Source organism: Brachyhypopomus gauderio, chromosome 19 (assembly GCF_052324685.1).
Source record: "Brachyhypopomus gauderio isolate BG-103 chromosome 19, BGAUD_0.2, whole genome shotgun sequence".
Lineage (NCBI taxonomy): Eukaryota > Metazoa > Chordata > Actinopteri > Gymnotiformes > Hypopomidae > Brachyhypopomus > Brachyhypopomus gauderio.
In genome coordinates this window covers 8,356,847-8,377,705 of record NC_135229.1, presented here as the reverse complement: position 1 = coordinate 8,377,705, position 20,859 = coordinate 8,356,847, and the positions used below count along the sequence as shown (strand labels likewise).

At 40.0% G+C, this 20,859-nt stretch overlaps 1 protein-coding gene across 9 annotated transcripts; it reads right to left on the bottom strand.

The window, feature by feature from the left end:
* Positions 1-6,295: 6,295 nt before the first annotated feature.
* Positions 6,296-17,041, bottom strand: LOC143483135 (uncharacterized). Of its 9 annotated transcripts, none has more exons than XM_076981903.1 (6): positions 16,827-17,035; positions 16,022-16,125; positions 15,369-15,446; positions 7,925-8,027; positions 7,512-7,594; positions 6,296-6,637 (listed from the first exon to the last, which is right to left on the bottom strand). In XM_076981903.1, the coding sequence occupies exons 3-6, from the start codon at positions 15,393-15,395 to the stop codon at positions 6,524-6,526; spliced, it is 327 nt and encodes a 108-aa protein (XP_076838018.1). In that variant the 5' UTR covers positions 15,396-15,446; positions 16,022-16,125; positions 16,827-17,035; the 3' UTR covers positions 6,296-6,523. The 9 variants fall into 9 exon arrangements, 3 of the variants coding, with proteins under 3 accessions (XP_076838018.1, XP_076838017.1, XP_076838020.1); XM_076981902.1 differs by having other exon boundaries at positions 16,022-16,098; XR_013122405.1 differs by lacking the exons at positions 15,369-15,446; positions 16,022-16,125 and adding an exon at positions 7,675-7,728 and having other exon boundaries at positions 16,827-17,041.
* Between the last annotated feature and the right edge of the window lie 3,818 nt (positions 17,042-20,859).

The following is a 20,859-nucleotide window of genomic DNA, read 5'->3' as shown; positions in this document are numbered from 1 at the left end:
TGGTCTGTTCTTTCAATAACACATTATACAAGTCTTTTGTTTAAAGGGTAATGCTTAGAGCGACTGAGCAGCACTAAATAATCTCAAACTTAAAAAGTTCAAATGTTGCATCAGACTGCTCAGTCGTGTTCAGTTTTACTGCTGCTATAGAGTAATACTCTACGTGCAAACTCTAGAGCAGAGCTATTCAACTATATCTTTCTGCGGGCCAGATTTGGCAGAGAGCTCTGACCTGTGGGCCAGACAATTTTCAGACCTATACCAATACTGTTGTTGACGGGGGGGTAGCGACCGTAAATTGTTGACGGGGGGTTTGCGAACGTAATTTGTTGTTATTATTTATGGGGAGATGGGCCGCGGGCCGGTACAAATTCATTAAAGGGCCGGATCTGGCCAGCGGGCCGCCAGTTGAATGGCCCTGCTCTAGAGGCACGCAGCTCTGAGCACCCAGCAGTCGTTCTGTTAATAGATTTTGCTGGAACCCAGACAGCCTGCAAGTGAGAGGACCTAACTTCAGCCACAGGTGAAGAAGTCGACGCATGACACCTAGGCACACAAGATGCATATAATCAAGAGGGAACCCAGACACCATTCTCGAAGATGTTCTTTCTATAGCTGAAATGCCAAGGTGGTGATCTGAATCTGTCTTATTTTTTAAACTTTCATCGGTTCTGAGTGGCATGTCCGTTCTTGGATATGTCATTCTGTTGTCCATGTAAACTCCGTCCTGTGTGCATTTCTCACGCCCATGGTACCCTGTGTGACCTTGTACACACTTAACAAAAGCACGTGCCGGTGCATCGCAAACCACAGAGGAGACCTTTAAGCGTAGCCTGATTCCCTCAAAGTCAAACCCATCTTCCAGTTTAACTATCTCTGATACAAGGTCATCCAGAATCTCACTTGCAGAGTCAGGCTTTCTTGCACCACAGAACAGTCCAATTGTGACAGGCTCATGGTGTGGTAAGTTTACAACAGTTACAAGAATAGGCCATAGTTGTGTTGGAGAACTTTTGAAAAGTGGCAGCCCATCAATGTTGATTTGAAGTTTCAAATGTTTGCTACTGATCAATAACCTCTTGTTTTTTTGTAGAATGTGCTTTATTGAGTGAAGCACACCAAAGTAGCAGTACTGACCACCGGCTTTCTCCTGAATTGCAAATTCACCTGACCTCACTGTACCTAATAGTGTCCTAGCATCTCTAGGTAAAGTTGGGTGCTTGCCAAGGACAGATAGCAGGGCATTTACGGCATTGTGCGTAATGTGGTGCTCAGCTGCCCATCTCGCAAGTTCATCCTGTAAAGAGTCACACTCCGTTTCAGAGTCAGATCCAGAATTAAACTCAAATAAATCATTAGTACAGGAACCAAAGTCACTGTCACACACAGTACTTTGACAGTCCATGAACTCCATGTTGTCATCATCGCCATATAGACCTATTGTATTGTTTTCTCTTTCTAATTTTTGCTCTACCCCCACTCTGTTGCCTGAATTGACTGTATGTCTCTATCAACCCATTCTTTCGCTCTTCGTTTAATTGCCCAATAAGATGGTTTTCTGCAAGACATACTACAAAATAAAGCAGCATACAAAACGTTGTCATATTCAGTCTGTTTTGTCATAGCCATTTAAAGGAACTTTTGTATTTTCAATTCATACCTTTTTTTGGATGAAGGCGGCACCTGACCTGCACACAAAGAGACAATTATTGAGTGTTAGAAAAAAGTACTATGGGACTTGTAGTTAATAATCTTGCCATGTTAGACTTGGTGATTACTTTAACTTTGACAAAGAAATAATAAGCTTTATGCATCTTGATCTTCATTCTGAACATTGTTATTCACTATACCATGAAATGTTTGGAGTCAATTGTCATATGCCAGTTGTGATCATCTTGTTTATAACTGTATTTTGAGAGGGATCCAGAATATTTATGGGAGAGATATAAACAGTTTGATCATATACTTCTGTCATATCACTTTGTCTGCATAAAGATTTAATATATGTCATTCTAGATAATGAACTTTTATATATTTAATCTTTATACTTGCTGGATTGTCTTAGGTCATCTACATTGCTGTTCATTATTGTGAATACATGAGCTGCAATGCAGATTACCTAAAACCCAGAAAGTTGTGTAAAGATTAAATATATAATAGTTCATTAAAGACATGCCATAAATGACCTTTATTGCTGTAACTCATAAACCATGTAAGTGATCAACACCCAATTTGACAGCCTTTTATAGACTGAGGCCCTTGTGAGGTATGCCAAATTTGGTTCGAATTGGCCTGTCGGGGGCACTACAGTATCCAAAAACCTAAATTATAAAAACTCATGCTGCAATTATGTTGTGCAGAATACAGACAAGTAATGGGTCTTGTATGATTGAGATCAATGAGGTCAATAACTTTCCAATTACATCTCATAACAAAAAGTACATTGCCTGACTAGAAATGAACATTTTAATTCACTAAAATGTCTTTTGTCACTAATATCTGTATGGTAGTACTTGGGCTTCATCTAATGGCCAAATACTGGAACTGACTGAAAAGTATTGCTTACATGAAAGACCACACACACAAAGCTAATCTCAGCATGTGATTTAGTTCTATGATCTAAATCATTTTGCCAATACAATTAATTTTGATCCTTTTAGCCATTTAGTGCCTCAATTGAATCTCAATTGAGCCTGCATATTTGTATTCACAGCTGTTCAAACTTATTCACAACAGGTCAGACAAGCCAAGTGTGTTTCCATGAGTATGTTTCCTAGCGTTAGCCAAAGCTAAAATGAGTCTAGGTTAATGGCTAGCCTTAAGGCAGTATGCTAACAGGCTTAATCGCTGTGGCTCCGTGCGCGAGGGCCTCGCGCGGTGTCGATTCGCGAGGTAGTGCACAATTTGTAACTTCGCGCGCGCCGCTCCTCAGCGCAATGAACAGTCGTGTTTGCAGGGTTCATACACCTTTACAAGGTGGAATTCAAGCTTTTGTACGTCACTTTCAAGGTCCATTTAAATATTTCCCAGCATGTTAAACTTAATTAAGTTAAATATTTATACATATACTCGAAATGATTCGAAATAATTCACTTTTTATCACATTATTTAATGGTGGTTTATTTTCAAAACGCCCAATCTTAACGTCTTCACGATCTCTCATGTTTCGTCCTGGAATTACAAGAGGCTCGTATTTGTTACGTAATACAAGATAACTGTTCAGTCAGACAGCTATTTGTTGTGAAACGATGTCACAATCAAAGTCACTATAAAAGGAGCGACAGACAGCCGTTTTTGATCATTGCTTTCTGCAACCATGAGAGAACTATTGAGCGTAAATTCCTTTGAGATGGCTCGCCGTGTCTCCGCCCGTGGCGACGGTGCCCGCGACGTCGCCCGTGACGCCGCCGCCCATATCGCCGCCACCCGTGACGCCACCGCCCGTCTTCAGAGTGAGCTGCTACTTAAACTGATGACTGGTCAATGTCAAATGGTAAAGAAACGCTTAAGCACAATATTTCTTTATTCCTCTATCCTTAGTTAATTAGTAATTAATTTTTTCTTAAATCAATTCGTCAAGTAGAATTTCAGATCAAGGAAGCTGGCTGATTAAGTGTAAACAAGTGTGCACATAAAGGGAATTTATATACAAATATATAATCAACCGTTTACTATCACATTAGGACACAGTCACTCGTGAAGCTTCACCGGGCTCCTCCCTTTTTAGCATGTACACAAAAACACTAATATGATTTTGAAAATTACTAAATTGCTAATCATGAATGAGGCGTTAAAATTTAGCTCCACAAGGTACATCAAATCTAAAACGTCTTGAGATAACATAGTTTACAAGCACTTGATTAATCAATCGCATGTCTTCATTTTCTCTACTACAGACTAAAGGTGGGCCAGCAGATGAGCTTCCTGCTGAGGTTTCTGACGTGTCTGCCCCAAGCTCAAAGACAGAGGAAGCCCAAAGTACAGGGTTTTCAGGTGAGATTTAGTGTGGTAATATTTTACCAAAGACCTAATGGACAAACAATCTGCGTGTTCACACGGAGGACGAGACCGTTGTCATATTTATTCCAGATGGTACTTGTTAATATTTTACTGTTCTAACTTGTGCAATGTTGTAGTGTAAGCATGACCTACTAACAGGTTTATCTGAGATGGTCTAAAGGAGTAAATAAGTAGGGGACCATTTTGTCAGCGTAGTTCTTCAGACCCTATTTTAGTTGTGCAGCATGAAGGATAAAAACCTTTAACACCCAAATCCCTCTTTCACAGTCCTATGGCCTTTAAACATCATGTCTTATGCTATTTTTCTGTACAACTTTCATCTTTTACAGATGTCCAGTCTCCCAGTGTTGAGACAGTCGCCTCCGTCCACAGCGGCTGTTGTTGTTGTTGTTGTTGTTGTTGTTGTTGTTGTTTTGTGACGTCGTGAGCGACCCTCAGGTGGGCGGAGCCCGTGATCCGTCTCACCTGAGGGTCGTTTGTTTGTCTTGTTGTTGTTTTGTGACGTCGTGTGCGTCCCTCAGGTGGGCGGAGCCCGTGATCCGTCTCACCTGAGGGTCGTTTGTTTGCCTATATATGTCTTGTCTTTGTACCAGTTGACCGCTGGTCATTATATCCTTAATTTGGATCTATTGCACGGGTTTTGGTTTGCACACTTTCTATTAAACCATCCTTTTTCCCTGAGACTTGGCGTGATCGCTTCCTTTTTGGTTCGCACACCCTGCCCGTCACACAGTAGGGCTTGCCTCAGCTTTCTCAAGGATCTGTGGGATGTGTTTTGAAAATCATCTTTGCTTAGCTGCAGACTTGGCAACAATATATTTTGCTTAGTAATAAACTTGATACTGATATATCAACTTGATATGAAATGGTTTTCAACTACATCTATGGAAGCGAAGATTACTAAAAGAGTAGGTGGATGGGAGAAGAAGCGACATATAAGCTTGGAGTGCAACAGTTATTTTCAGATCTCTGGTCTCTACCACGCATGCCCGTTTGCTCAGCTAGTTGCTCACTGTGTGCGGGGGCTTTAGGGTGGGGAGCATATACATGCATTGTATGTGTGGGGTCTCCTAAGATATCTTGGTACAACCATGACAGTAAAGTTGAGAAAAAACGGTAGATTTCCCTTCTTTTGTAGCTGGTCAAATGAAAACAGTCACCCTTTGAAGAGCTCTGTTAGAGTTACAATGCTTGAGTTACCCCCTACCTACCCTGGGTGGCGCACACACACACATACAAGCTACCTCCACCCCTGTGCTCCGACACCCCCACCAACACCACCCCTGCCTTTGCCCACAAAATCTCACTATGCATCGAAATCAAAACGTCAGAGCCCTGGAGAGTGATCAATTTCATATCGGTTCTGATCCATCATTTGTTTTTAATTTGTTTACGCCCCCCTCAATTTTTTTTGCACCAGCCGCCAGTGGTGGTTAGACCCTTTCGAGTTTCCCAACCGAGTATGTAAGGCAATTGACGTATCTTTTTGACTATTTGTCACAATAAAACGAATCAGTTGCTATGAATACATATGAGTAGACAATTCTCTACTCTCAATAACTTTATCTTTCAAGAACAAAATAGCAACATTTATTAAAAACCTAGAGTCATTATGGAGGTTTATATTTTATCTTTTTAAAAACAGGTCTTAGGTTTGTTTCTCTGTAGCTACAATCTAAAAATGTGTAAAGTTAAAATGCTGCTTGCATGGCGTATGATCTACAAGAACCAGTTTCTTTACACAGATCTGAACTAACTACAATATTTTATTTTGGCACTGCAAATATGTAAAACTGATTCATAGTTTTATCTGTACCTGGAAAATGTTTTTATTTGCTTTAAAGATGTGTATTATGCAGTATTTTGTGCTCATCACCCACTACAGCATTCCTTTTCTGTCATTCTATTTCAGTGTTTATTTTATTGTCAACCCCTTGTGCTGTAGTGTTCATTATGTCTTTCATAATGTTAATAACTCAGCCCTGCCATCTAGTGATTCATATTGGGCACTCATTTCACTCCTGTTAAATGTCACAAAAAACGAAAGTGGAATGTGTGTGTGTATATATATATATATATAAACTATTCTAAACTATTCATCAATGTGTCCAAGACTATTTGTAACGGAACAAAATGAAAATGAATGAAGTTACATAATAAGAACAAATAAACTGGAATGTCCAATCCAAATCACAAAAGGTTCATAATACGCAGTCAATGGATTCACAAAGTTTGTACAGTATGTATCAAAAAACAGCTCACAAACCACCAATGGTTTAGTGCAACACTCGTTTACTTCAGGTTTCATTTATAAATAGAAACTGTCAAAATCCAAACACTGTGAATGAAGACTTTTTAAAACACGTAGAGAAGAGGTTCTGCTTCACCTCAGAAGTGGAGCTCCAGAGGTTGACGACTTCATGACAGCGATAGAGACTCCCTGATCTCCCCTCATCTGTGCCTTTGAATATGACACACTGACCCAGAACACACCCATTTTTGACTAGTCCAATCTCTCCTCATCTGTCTGAGTCCATAGATATGAAATGTTGTCCTCGTAAATTATGGCCAGTGTCTCGCCCGTGTCTGATACAGCTGCACTGGTTTGCAAGTACGCCTAAAGATCACAGGAGACAAAAATGAAGATAAAACACAACATAATCACACAAACACGCTTTTCAACATAATATAAAGGCCAAAAATCCCAAAATACACTGAATAAAGAAATTATATATAAATATCCAACCAATATCAAATTCAAACCATTAATTTAAATAAGAAAATGTAACATTTTAAAACATTACACTTATGTCTGGAAGTGACCAGAATGTTTCCATGGAGACTTGGTCATGCATGGATTCTTAGAGCCTTGTCTAAACAAACAAGTTTGATCTGATAAGGAACTGAAATAAATAAATCCAAGATCTCTAAATAAATCAAACATTCTGACTAAACACAGCCCTAGAATGGCATTTGAAATCACACAATTTTCATCAGCAGTAGCCTGATGTGTCTCTAAAAATCGATTGACTCTTTGAAGGCTAAGACTGATTAAGCTGGTGGAATCAGGTGTCACGCCGGCTGGATTGGGATGAAAAACTGCAGTAACATCCTTCAAGGATTGAAAACACCTGATTTATATTCATCCATTTAGCATTGCACCTCTCAGATCTATTCTTACAGGTATTTCACCAAACAGGCTTAGAACTATCTGGACAACCGTGCCAAATAAAACCTGAAACAACACTTTCCCCCCCACGAAACTTCAGCTGTGTTCGAAATAGCCAATTATATTATACTATTCATACTATATAATATGATTGATCGTACTTATGCATCCTTATTGGGCTAGGGTTAGCCTAACCCTAACCATACTACATATGACTCGTAGTATTTGGGCGTAGTATTTGAGTTTTACTAATCGGGTATTATTGGGTCCCAAATGCAACCGAAATCTATTTTTTCAGTAAAAAGATTCTCAGATGACATACCACTTCTGCCAAATATTTCAGAATGCGAACACAGCTATCTTCGTGATGTACTGCATCCTGTCGTCTGCCTGTTCTGTCTACAGCTGCAAAAATATGATACAAGTTATACTTTTACTCATTGTAAGCAATTTATAAACTACTTTGTCTTAAAGACCAAACGTACGTGTGCACTGATTATTGATGAATCGCCTTGAGGGTCAATGTTGTGCAGTGGGCGCTGTTTACAGTACGTTTAAATAAACATTAATTTTAGTAATCTAAGAAGTGATTGTAAATATGAGTGTTTATTTATACATACTGACAAATATCTATACAAACTATAACATGCTCCAAAATGGAGCTGATAAAATAGACAGTAAGCATAGATACAAGGAAGGTGTGTATATGGCTTGTAAAGTTTAAGGTAAACTTACCATTTGTATGATGAAGAACATCCTGGCCTTGTCTTGTGTCCTGAGATGGCCATGTGTATGTTGGGCATGTTCCACCTTGTTTACCCTTGCTGTGGTGTAGGTGCTGTTAACATGGAAATGAGAGAGAGTGAGAGAGAGAGTGAGAGAGAGAGAGAGAGAGAGAGAGAGAGAGAGAGAGAGAGAGAGAGAGAGAGAGAGATAGGACACAATGGTTATAGATAGAAAGAGAGATGTAGGTAGATTAATAGGTAGATAGATGGTTAGGGAATAAGGGTTGTAAGCACTTGTAAGATCCAAGTAAAATCCTTGGATAATCAAGTTATTACAAGAACGTACAGGAAAGCAGATCAAAACTACTTAGTAGCCCAACAGTAATACAATATATGCTACTTTAAACAACTAAACAAACAATGTCAATTTAAAGTATGGCAGTTAACTAGCAACTGGCATGCCATTAACTTCCAACCGCTTCTTATCAAGCGCACCTGCCAATGACTTGAGTATACATGCCTCCATGTATAACGTCCCTGTGACAAACTCACTTTGCATGCCGACAGGATGTGCTTCAATGAACCTCTTCCTGCACATAGCTTACAAGTTGGATCAAATCAAATCAAATATATTTGTATAGCGCTTTTCTCCTTTCTTCTGCACAACACCAAATCGTGCCACACCATAATCATAGATAACTTTACCCAGCCTGTTCAACTTACTTTCCGCTGTTCCCTTCAACCCTTCCAACATCCCTTTCAAATCATCATTAACACTCCTCCACAACATTTTATCACCTGCCCCAGGCCATTTAACCTTCGATCTGTGCCCTAACCCTTTCTCTCTTCCTTTTTGCTTTCCACTAACACCTGGCCCATCACCGCTATCCTCCTCTCCACCTCCTGTGCTTGAGTTGGCCTCTATAGTAACAAGGGTGTTGATATCCTGCGGACTGTGGTAAATAACCTGCCGCTGGACTTCAGCCGACTGACTCGAACAATTCTGTGCAAGGTATTGTTCAATGCGGGGCCCCTGCACTCCTCCACTCAAACATTTCATCTTCCCTTGGTGAATCCTCAGCCCTCTCATTGACGTGACCTTGCACCACCCACACACGTAAGTCTGCAGCGTCTTTTCACCTACCACCCTGCCTGCCTCTATGCTCAACCCACTTCTCGTAGTCATGTCCGTTCCAAAATCCGTAAGTAGTATTTATTTAAATACATCCTGCATTATAACATGAACATCTGATGGTTTGTGCTATAGATGCTCTAGTATTTATTTAAATACATCCTGCATTATACCATCGACATCTGATGGTTTGTGCTATAGATGCTGTAGTATTTATTTAAATACATCCTGCATTATACCATGAACATCTGATGGTTTGTGGTATAGATGCTGTAGTATTTATTTAAATACATCCTGCATTATGTCACGGTACGGCGGCCCCCTACTGGTCGCCCCCGTCTACAGCAGCAGCTTGTTCTGTGGGTGTGGCGTTGTGTTCGTCCCTCAGGTGGGCGGAGCCCGCAATCCGTCTCACCTGAGGGTCGTTTGTTCGTCTATATATGTCTTGTCTTTGTACCAGTTGACCGCTGGTTATTATATCCTTAATTCGGATCAGTTCAAGGGTTTTGGTTTGCGCACTTTACATATTAAACCATCCTATTTCCCTGAGACTTGGCGTGATCGCTTCCATTTATTTTCGCTCACCCTGCCCGTCACACATTATATCATGAACATCTGATGGTTTGTTGCACCACTCTCGTTCTGCTCTTGCTCCCGACTGGAATGTGCTGCCCAATGCTGAGGATAGTTGTAGTTCTTCTGTAGTTGTTGCTCCACAGTTAAAATGATCTCAAACAAATCAGATGTAATTAAAGTACACATTCCAGACTTACATTTCGGTTTCACCATGTTGAAATTAGAACTCTTTTTAGCCCAGTCCCCCCTCATTTCAAGACACCATATTTTGGATAAATGGCAATGATAGATACATTAAAGCAGTCATATTTAGTATGTCGTTGCATATCTCTTGTCTGTCATGCCTGTTTGAAATCTGTAATTCATAAACATCAGTGGGTGTTGAGCATCCTCTTTGTTGAGGCTTTGCCAAGCCTTTAATGCAGTCATCGCACCCCTTGCTAGTTTCATGGCCTACTTTTCTCTTTAGCATATGGAATGTATACTGATTTTTTATTTTAAAAATTCAGCTGTATCAAGGATGTGTCTTTGTCTCAAACAGTACTGTAAAAGTACAGTAATAACCATTATGAGAGCATCCATATTGTGAAGTTAAATGCAGTACCATTATGTGTTGGTCCAGACTGTCTACATGTCTGTGGTGGGGCTGGGGTTCTTGGGGCAGTAGGAATTTGTTTTTTCATAGGTGGCATTTCATCTTCGTCTGATGAAGAGTATACTTTTCTTCTACAAGTAAAAGTATGTTAATAACTGGTTCTATCACAGAATTGTTTTAAAACATTAATTGTACAGAATGCACAGCTTACAGCCGACTCTCTTTCCTAAAACCTCTGTGTCAGAGTTAAGATCTGATGTATAGCACGACTTTTTCCATTTAGAAAAAAACCTTATTAAATGATTCTGGGGGGAAAGAATGACAGCCATGAAAAAGGACCATCTGTCATGCTATGATAAGGTCATAATAATATTTTGTATTTGTATTGTATATGTTAACATATGCATGTCCTTATTACCTGATTCATAAAGGATTCTAACACTGTGTTTTTTCCACCCTTTATCTGGCTGAGGAACCTCAGCTTTTTAACCCTTATATCGTGTTGGGGTCAATTTTGACCCGTTTTCAAAGTTCAGGTGTGTAAAAAGTACTGTTTGCTTTTTTGTATTGGAATAGGATTTCATGAGATCTTCAGAAACAGCTATTTTAACACAATAAAGGCATTTTTATAATTTTAGAAAATTTTAAAATGTCTCAAATTCAAAAGTACCCTTCATGGTGTTACGGGTCACCACTGACCCGGCATAGAATACTTGCTGTTGCTCCCATCACATAAAAGGTGTGACTCACCGCACACACCCAAACACCCACCCACACAAACACACACCCATCCACACTCCCACCCACACACACCCAAATACCAACCCACCCACACACACCCATCCACACTCCCACACACACACACCCATGCACACTCCCACACACACACACCCATCCACACTCCCAACCACACACACCCAAGTACCAACCCACCCACACACACCCATCCACCCACCTACCCACAACATTCCACACTCCCACACACATACACACACCCACCCACCTACACCCACCACACCACACACATATACCCACACACACACACCCATCCACACTCCCACCCACACACACCCAAATACCAACCCACCCACACACACCCATCCACACTCCCACACACACCCCCACACACACCCAAATACCAACCCACCCACACACAACATTCCACACTCCCACACACATACACACACCCACCCACCTACACCCACCACACCACACACATATACCCACACACATACACCTACCACACACACACACTACCCAAGCCCTCTCCATCTGGAATACAAACTTTCCCACAGAATATTGATACATACGTATACACACACACACAAACCCCCACACACACCCAACCAGCCACCCACCCACACACCAATCCACACTCCCACACACATACACCCACACCCACCACATACATATACCCACACACATACACCTACCACACACACACCAATCCACACTCCCATACACCCACACCCACCACACCACATACATATACCCACACACATACATCTACCACACACACACAGACACACCCTACCCTAGCCCTCTCCATCTGGAACACAAACTTTTCTGCAGAATATTGATATATACGTACACACACACGTGCATACATACAAAATTTTGTTTTTCGATGTTTATAGCTTACACACACAAACAATTGTTCTGGGCATTGTTCTGGGCATTGTTCTGGGCATTGTTATGGGCATTGTTCTGGTCATTGTTCTTGGCATTGTTCTGGGCATTGTTATGGTAATTGTTCTGGGCATTGTTATGGTAATTTTATGGTCATTGTTCTTGTCATTGTTCTGGGCATTGTTATGGTAATTGTTATGGTAATTGTTATGGTAATTGTTCTGGTCATTGTTCTGGGCATTGTTCTGGTAATTGTTCTGGGCATTGTTCTGGGCATTGTTATGGTTTTACAGGGTTCAATCTATAGTTTAATTTTCAAATTTGCACTTGATAAGTCTGTGTAAAAAGTAGTGGATGAATGATAGGCTAGGGTTTGACACACGCAACCCCCCCCCCCCCTGCCCCGCACCCCCCCGGCCTGGGCAAAGATCGGCACACATGGAGCCAAAAAAATGAAACCCTGACATTGAAAACTGTGGTTACATGGATTTACACACATACTAAGTTAGCTATGAGGTGAGAAACAAGAATTTTCAGGCCAATTTAATTCGGGTCCGTGTTGACCCGAGACACCAAGAACTGTTTACCCCGTCTAACATAAGATAAGGGTTAAACACTTTTTAAAAGTCGGCTTTGATCTTTATAGGGAGACCAGGAGAACCCATCCATGTACCAGGACTTTGCCACTGGTCCAGTTTGCCCCTCCTTAACAAACTCCACTATGAGGTACATTGTAAGCTGTACTGTGAACCCCAGACCCGAAAATTAAATGTGTTCTGTCGGATAATACCTAAATAAATAATCTTCCATCTAGAAGCCATTCAAAAGCTTGAAATCAATGTTTTCATTAAAAAAAAAAGGATGTTATAATCATTATTCTTGATGCTCTACGTCTCACGGTACAGGCCCTCTGTATCATGACATGTAGCGCATCAAGAATAATGATTATCTATAACATCCATGTTTTGTTATCAGATATTGCAGCATAAAATTAGGTAATAAGAAAATTAGATTTATGATGTAATAAATTATTTTTGATCTCATTGTTGATCACAAAATACTAAAAGTATATTAGTATTTTAGAACATATCAGTACCTTTTGATGTGTGGCTTGCAGTACTATCTACAAATAAGTTAAAAATATATATAACATATGATTCCAAGTTCTGAAGGGTGATTTACTGCTTTATTGCATGCATGCAAAAGTGGAATTGACACAAATTTGTCTTTGTATGGAATAACAAAGGCCTTCCCCTCTATTTGATTTAGAGGACAGCTAGGTCTCCTAGCTTTTTTATTTTATTCAGGTGGTTTTCATATTGGAAAGCACTGAAGCCGTCAAGAGCACCATGGTTTTTTACATCTTGTGCAAGATGCACTAAATTGTGAACATTGTAGAAGACAAATTTAGGGCCATACAGCTCTCCAAAATGAGATACAAAGAGACCCAAAATGTCATTGGCGTAGCCCAAGTAGTCCTCGATCAGGCTATTATTGCCAAGTATGAAAATTCCCACAAACAGAAGCAGAATATTTTCATACACTGCAGTGTGCAGTACATCTTTGAGCAGAACAGGAACTGTGTACAATAAAAAAATGCCTAAATTCTGTGGCTTTCCATCTGTCACTTTCTCTGAGAGACCTTGGACGGCTCTCCCAACTTCGCCTATGGGATTCCCCTTATTATTATTATATTATTCCCCTTATTCCCCTTATTAAATCTCGCTCTTCTCAGCGTGTGTGTCCGCCTCCTCGCTCCGCAGCGCACTACAGTTCTTTGATATGAAGGAGTTCAAATTCCTTTTTGCACTTTTTTTATTAAGCAAATGTTTTGTCTTTGTTGCTTATTAAGGACACGTTAATGCATTTATATGCAGAAAATAGATGCATGTTGGTGCAATAAACATACAGATCTGAATTCATTTAAATGTGTTCTTATTGAGAATAATTTGTAGTGTATTTCATATCCAATTATTTGAAGTGCGTGGTCATGTGGCCCTCCAATAATAGTGCTGAAAATTTTTTGGCCCTCTTTATCATGGAAGTTGCCCATCCCTGTTCTAGAGCATTACAACAGCATCAAAAATGTATGACTGTATAAACACACAAGCCTAAGCTTAATTTCCATTCATTTAATAAAAAAGTAGCAGCTTTAACAAAATCAGCAATGTCAAACCTCAAGTAGATCACAGGCACAGTGTACAGCAAGGATACAAATTAACACTTCTCCTGGACCCAGGTGCAAGACAGATGCTGACAGTACAGAGTGCAACTGAAGTAAAGGTTGTGCTGTGCACGTCACTGTATTTAAGAAAACCCTTAAAGGGGTGGACAGCGCCCGTAAAATAACTTTGTGTGCTCTACTGTGGCAAAAATGAGGGAAATGGAGAACTACGGCCAATCAATGGGTCAGTTTGCAAACTCTGCGTCCCCACAAATGGCCTGTTTTAGGAATTGGAAAGAGTGGACATATGTAGATACCAATGCAAATGGGGCTGAGCCATGAGAGCATAGAGAATGCTGTGGGCAGTCATGGTCTGGTGGTTAGGGCCCTATGCTGAAGTGCCCTTGAGCAAGGCAGTCATGACCTGGTGGTAGGGAACCGGTCTTGTGACCGGAGGGTCGTGGGTTCGATTCCCAGACCTGAGGCCATGACTGAGGTGCCCTTGAGCAAGGCACCTAACCCCAACTGCTCCCCGGGCGCCGGGCTAGGGCTGCCCACCGCTCTGGGCACGTGTGATCCACAGCCCCCTAGTACTCACTAGTGTGTGTTTGTGTTCTAACTGCACAGATGGGTAAAATGCGGAGGACAAATTTTGATTGCAGTGAAAAATCACAATTGACAAAATATGGCACATTTACATTTAACCCCAACTGCTCCCAGGGCACTGGGCTAGGGCAGGCGCGTACCTTTGCACCCTAGTGTGCACTTTTGTAAGTTAATCTGGACAAGAGCATCTGCTAAATGCTCCAAGTGGAATAGAAAACCTCCATTATAATTATATATAATAACTCTGCAAACTACCCCTCACTAGGGCATCAACTACTGGAGCAGAAACATTGGTAAAACTCTTCTGCTCGACTATCAACTTCATTAGAAGTTGACTGTATGGTAAGCCATGTTTTAAGGATAAAGGATAAGGACTATGAAAATGTAGAAATGCATTGCAATCATTGGTTATACAATTCTAAAAATAAAATAAACAATGATGTGATGTTTCAGTAAACAGATCAAGAGTCCCTGTGCAGTGGCTCTCAGCATTGCTGGTTCTGCTGGGATCCATGGCCACTCCAGCTGTGGAGATGGGCTCTGTAGTGGAGATGCAAGACGGGTGTCATTCAGAAAAGCAGCACCAGACCAAAGATCAACCTTGATCTCCTTGAAAATATACTATTAGAATAGAATATACTATACTATTCAGCATCACTCCCCCACAGATTGCACTGGACAAACAAAGTAATGGAGTCTTTGAAAACAATATCTACAGTTATGTTTTCCTCTTTTATACTTGAAACCGTTACCTTGATCAGGGTAGGAGGCCTCAGCATTCTCTATGGGGGCAGCAGCCACTTTGTCCACGAGTGACAGCTGGTCAGACCCTGGCAGAAATATCTAGCATCATTTTTACATTCAAAACCACCAACACATTACAATCGTAATACATCGTACCAAAAATATACCAGAAAAGGATGGTCCATTTGTGTGAAAGATTACTAGGCCGTACATGCATTCTTGCCCCAATGCAATATTTCCACCAGCCTCAAAACTGGACAGTCCACAGGAGAAAAGGTTAAACCCCCACTGAGCTCAGTTCAAGTGTAGAAACCATCACTAAAATGCAAGTTTTATAACTTGCACCTCAGTAATCAAGGAATTTACATCATTGCTCAGAAACTACACCCCCCCCTTACCCCAACACACACAATCACCACCCCACCCCCCCACCAAACACACACACACACACACACACACACACACACACACACACACACACACACACACACACACACACAGCTTCTCTTGCATAATCATGGGCGGCAGACATGACTCCCAGCTCTCAGATTTGGCTAATTTTCATCACTGGTCCACTGCAGTGTGGACCTCAGAGGGGTCAGAGAGCTCAGGTCAGGTGCCAGAGGCAGCACTACTGTGATGACCTGAATGGCCAACGTACCTCCTGCAGCTGGTGCTGCTGGCCGGCATCTGAAGAATCATGAGGGTAGACGACACTGGTCCATACGATACAGCAGACTACAGTATGGATGAACAGTCAGAAAACTGCTTAATGTTATTCTTTCAAATGATCTTGCAGTGTTACTGTAAGTCACGACCAGTAAAGCATCCTGAAACCATTACTCCACTAGAGTAGTACGCCACACCAAGTGACTTTAATATTGGTTCACATTACACAAACGCACCGACTCAAAAAAGCACAAACTTCTGCCATAAGCTGCAGTACACTTTCAAAATCATTAATGTTAATTATTGAAAGTTTATGATGCAGACACATTATGAGACCATTTCAGTGGCACTAAAATTAATGCACCAGCACCACATGCCATTTAGTATTCTTATTTTGAGGAGGGCAGCAATAAAATTAACAATACAGTTGAATTTGTCGGTTTGTATCAATCACTGGTGAATACTGTAAAGTGTAGGGCAGCCTGGCCACACACCCTATTACAGCCTCTTCACCCACACGCACTGCATCATGTCGAGGAATCACCTACCTAGTGACTACCTAGTTCAGATACACTGGGCCCTCTCAGTAACCCAATGTTCGCATGTATGGATAAGCAAAACCGACAAAGAACTCGCCAGATGAATAATGATCCAGTCTGTCTTGACTGGGTTATCTGCCGTGGGTGCTGTGGGATGTTCTGGAGGTCCAGCTGTCCGGCCCCATTTAAATACAAATACCGCTTTTAGGATTTTTGCTCTTACCAGGTTAGATAGCTAACTTAGCTTAGCTTACTTACCTTAATCCAACCACGTTTGGTCTGTCCAGTAGTTTACTACCCCCAACCTCGCTAACGGGCCTTGAGTCTTCGTATAACATTTTAAGAATAAAACGGACTTCACAGAATACTTTTAAATTAATTAATCTCAAAAGCGTATACCAGTAACTCGTTACATAATAAGGTTGCCGCGTCAAACTCCAGCAGCTCTGTGCACGCTTCAAATCTGTCCGTACTACAACAACAAGAAGAACTTATACAAGAAGTATAAGTTTTATACTTCTTCCCATTCCTTTTCAAATATGTAAAATTGTTGTTATCTGTTTTATCATTTGTTTTGTTTTTAGTTTTCCATATTTGAAATAGACATTGAAATTGAAATTGAAACCGCTCGTTCCGCCACACACGTGTATTTTAAACAGGACACAGCAAGCGCTCAATCGTGGCAAACGACCTACATCATCCAATTGCACACCCGGAGAGCCAACCGCAGTTTTAGACCTGCAGTTCTAGACCTGCAGTTCTAGACGTGCCGTAGTTTTAGATGTATGTAACGTAATATCCAGATAGTGTTTTAGTATGTCGCGGGAGCAGATGGAAGAATATTTATAAGCAACAATAATATATGATAGATATATGATAATGTCTGAAGGTAATTTTTGGGTTATCGTAATGTTTATGTCATGAAGGATGAATCTGACTAGCGTTAGTGTGTCTTGGTTCGTTAGTTCTGGCTACCTTTATGGCTACTTAGTAGCTACTTTGATTAAATTTGAAACAACTTAAAGGAAGGAAATTAGCACTTACTACGCTACTATTAATACTAAAAGTAGTAAGCAAGCTAAAGTAGCATTTCCCCATCATTATTAACCCATAACAACCCAGACTATGTTCTGAATATTGATACAATTGAGCATATTAATATATGATACACATATATTTAGTCTGCTAAATGCCATAAATGTAAATGTAAATATGATCGGTCTGAAGGTCATTTTTGTGTTATCGTAATGTTTATGTCATGAAGGATGAATCTGGCTAGCGTTAGTGTGTCTTAGTTCGTTAGTTCTGGCTACCTTTATGACTACTTTGTAGCTACTTCGACTTTGAGAGAAATACTAGTCCTGCGAACGTAAACTTTTGCCGGGGGGGGGGGGGGGGTGGTGGCGAACGTAAAATGGACAAAAATTTGTATTATATTGCGATCGCCAGTGTTTGCGCCAGAGCGAACTGGTAACTCATTGAATCATAGATATGGATCAGAGGTAAATAAACTAGATTTTTTTTCGGCGTGAGAAATCGGATGTGTGGCGTGTGAGCGAAAAACCCCAAGTATCACATAATATTTGCTAGTTGAATGCCAATGAAGGTATACGAGTAAAATAAATCACTCCTAACATTCTGGAAACGTATGCTTACTCACTGAAAGCATCCTGACATTATGCAATTTTTGCTGATTTTTAATACAAAATAGCATATGCCAGTAATCCAGTAGTTTAATTAAAAATAAAATATCTTCAGGAGACAAGCTGTGTGTGTAAATGACAAAATCAATCAAAACTCCCTAAAAGAACAGGGAAAATGAGGCGTACTACTTCTATTTAAATACAAAATGTGGTGTACATTATCGTTTAAAACTTGTCAAATGTTATAGATTTGGCTAAAACAATTCAGAATCAATGGGCTTATTTAACAAATAAACAATGGATTATTACAATATACAAGCCCCTGAGCCTACGGCATGCATTGGAACTGCTGGTCTAGAACTGCGGTTGGCTGTCGTTAGCTACATTCCGAGCCGCTAGGTGGCGCATGGCTAAAACTACAGCACGTCTAGAACTGCAGGTCTAAAACTGCAGGTCTAGAACTGCAGTTGGCTCTCCGGCTGTGCAATTGGATGCATCTCGAGTCAGATAATCACCTTTATGTATTACGTATGATCAGTAACACCCAACAGCCGTTTAGCCAGACGACCTCTTTTATATTTCATTTTATATTCCCACCCACGTGTTTTGGCTAATTTACCAATGATGAGTTACAAACCAATCCGCAGGTACATGCCGCCACCTACTGTGATGAAGCGGACAGGGAGAGGGGATCTATTTAAAGGGGACCTATTTTCCTATAATATATTTCCCATTTTACCTGTTAAATATAGTTAGAAATCCCATCAGACCATGATAACAATTATCTATTCATTATTATTTAAAGAAACCACTTTTCTCATCTGCATGCAACATCTTTGGAATTTCGCCATTTTCTATGTCACACAGTGATGAAATCATGTAATAATTTATATAATGAAAACCAAATAGCCTATTGGAAACTGGGAAGTGTCCATTCAAGTTTGTAGCTCTCCACATCAAGAAGATGCATCGTTCTGCTTTGTGAGGGGAAATTGGTCGCTGTACACTCAATGGATTTTCAATTTGAAAAGACAAACCCAAAATCATTTAGAAATCTGGAAACAAAAAAAAAAATATTAAATTAAAATTAATTAAATAATAGGTAAATATAAAAACTTTTAACTTTTCCCTCAAGCTCAATTACAGCCAATTGGAAACAGTCGAGTCCGCTTCGTGTCACCAGAATGTAATCGCTTCTTGCAACTACAGCGCGACACCTGACGGAACATGGCGATCACAAGATTGTGTTTTGCTTTTTAATTTTCTTTACCGAAATTTTAGTTGAATTTAGCTAACCCACTTCACCTTTAAGCTAAGTGACAAGACGACGCTGAAGTTAGTTTCTTATTCATAATTGGTGTGTTCACGACGCGTGTTTGCTGCGCACTTTAAAAAGAGCTAGATTAACAAATGAGCATACGAGCATACATTTAAGAGGTTATTGTTTCTCTTACTGATGTTGTGAGTGTAGAAAAAATATTAACCTACTATACGATATTGCCACTTATATTTGAGGCGTAAAATGATGTTGGGCCTGTTCTTTATGATGCATTTGTTATTTCTGTGGCCCACCATCAATAACACCTTAAGCAAGCCTCTGAAGTTCCCCATTTAAATCCATTTACCTATATGCCCACTGCTCAATATGCCATGTGATGGCATACCTACGCATAGTTGTGATGTATGAGATCACAATGACCCTTGCCAAAAAATGCTCCTCACACAAAGACTTATTCCCTATTGAAAGTATCCTGTGTTTAGTCTGTGGTTATTAAACCCTAAAATCTGAGCTGATATTTCTTCTTCCGATTCATTTGTGTTCTAGAACAGCATGTGTAATTTCTCTGTTTTAAGTTTTCAAATCTAAATTCAAGAGTATTTCTAAGAATATATTTTCCTTATATTAGAAATGCAGACTCAATCAGTTATCATGTACAAATAGCATACAATTGGAATTACTTGAAATTGAAACCATTTTACAAAAGCAATGCTTTCATTATATTTTAATATATTTTTTCCTACACTGACAAAATCAGTAAGGGAAACAATAAACTCTTAAAATATGACCTTGTGCTCATTTGTTTAATCGCTCATTTGTTTAATCTATCTCTTTTAAACAAAGTGCGCAGCAAACATGCGCCATGAACACACCCATTATGAATAAGGAACCAACTGGCTTAAGAAGCTGAGAATAAACAGCCAAACGAATCAGAAGCTGCGAATAAGTAACCAACTTCAGTGTCGTAGTGACAAGCCATAAACTGTAAATGATAAATTATCTCTAGTTAAATAACTTCCTTTTACTGGTATTCTTAATTTTTTTCCACAAGATAGATGGGTATTTAGACATTTAGACGGGTATTTTTAACTGAAATGTCCAAAAAGGTGATCTACATGTCAGGGTGTGGGCTATGGTCCATGTGTATTCCATAGCTGGGTGGAACACTTGGAGCTCTTCTAATACACATTTAGCCTTAAATTATCATTAATGTATCTCAGAAAAAATGTTGAGTCCTTAATTAACATATGTAGCTAAAAAATTACCATATGTAGCTAATAGTGGTAAAGAAATATTTAAAAAATGGGATTTCGATTATATTTAATGAAATATATTGATTATATGAACTATAATGAAATTATACTTTTAA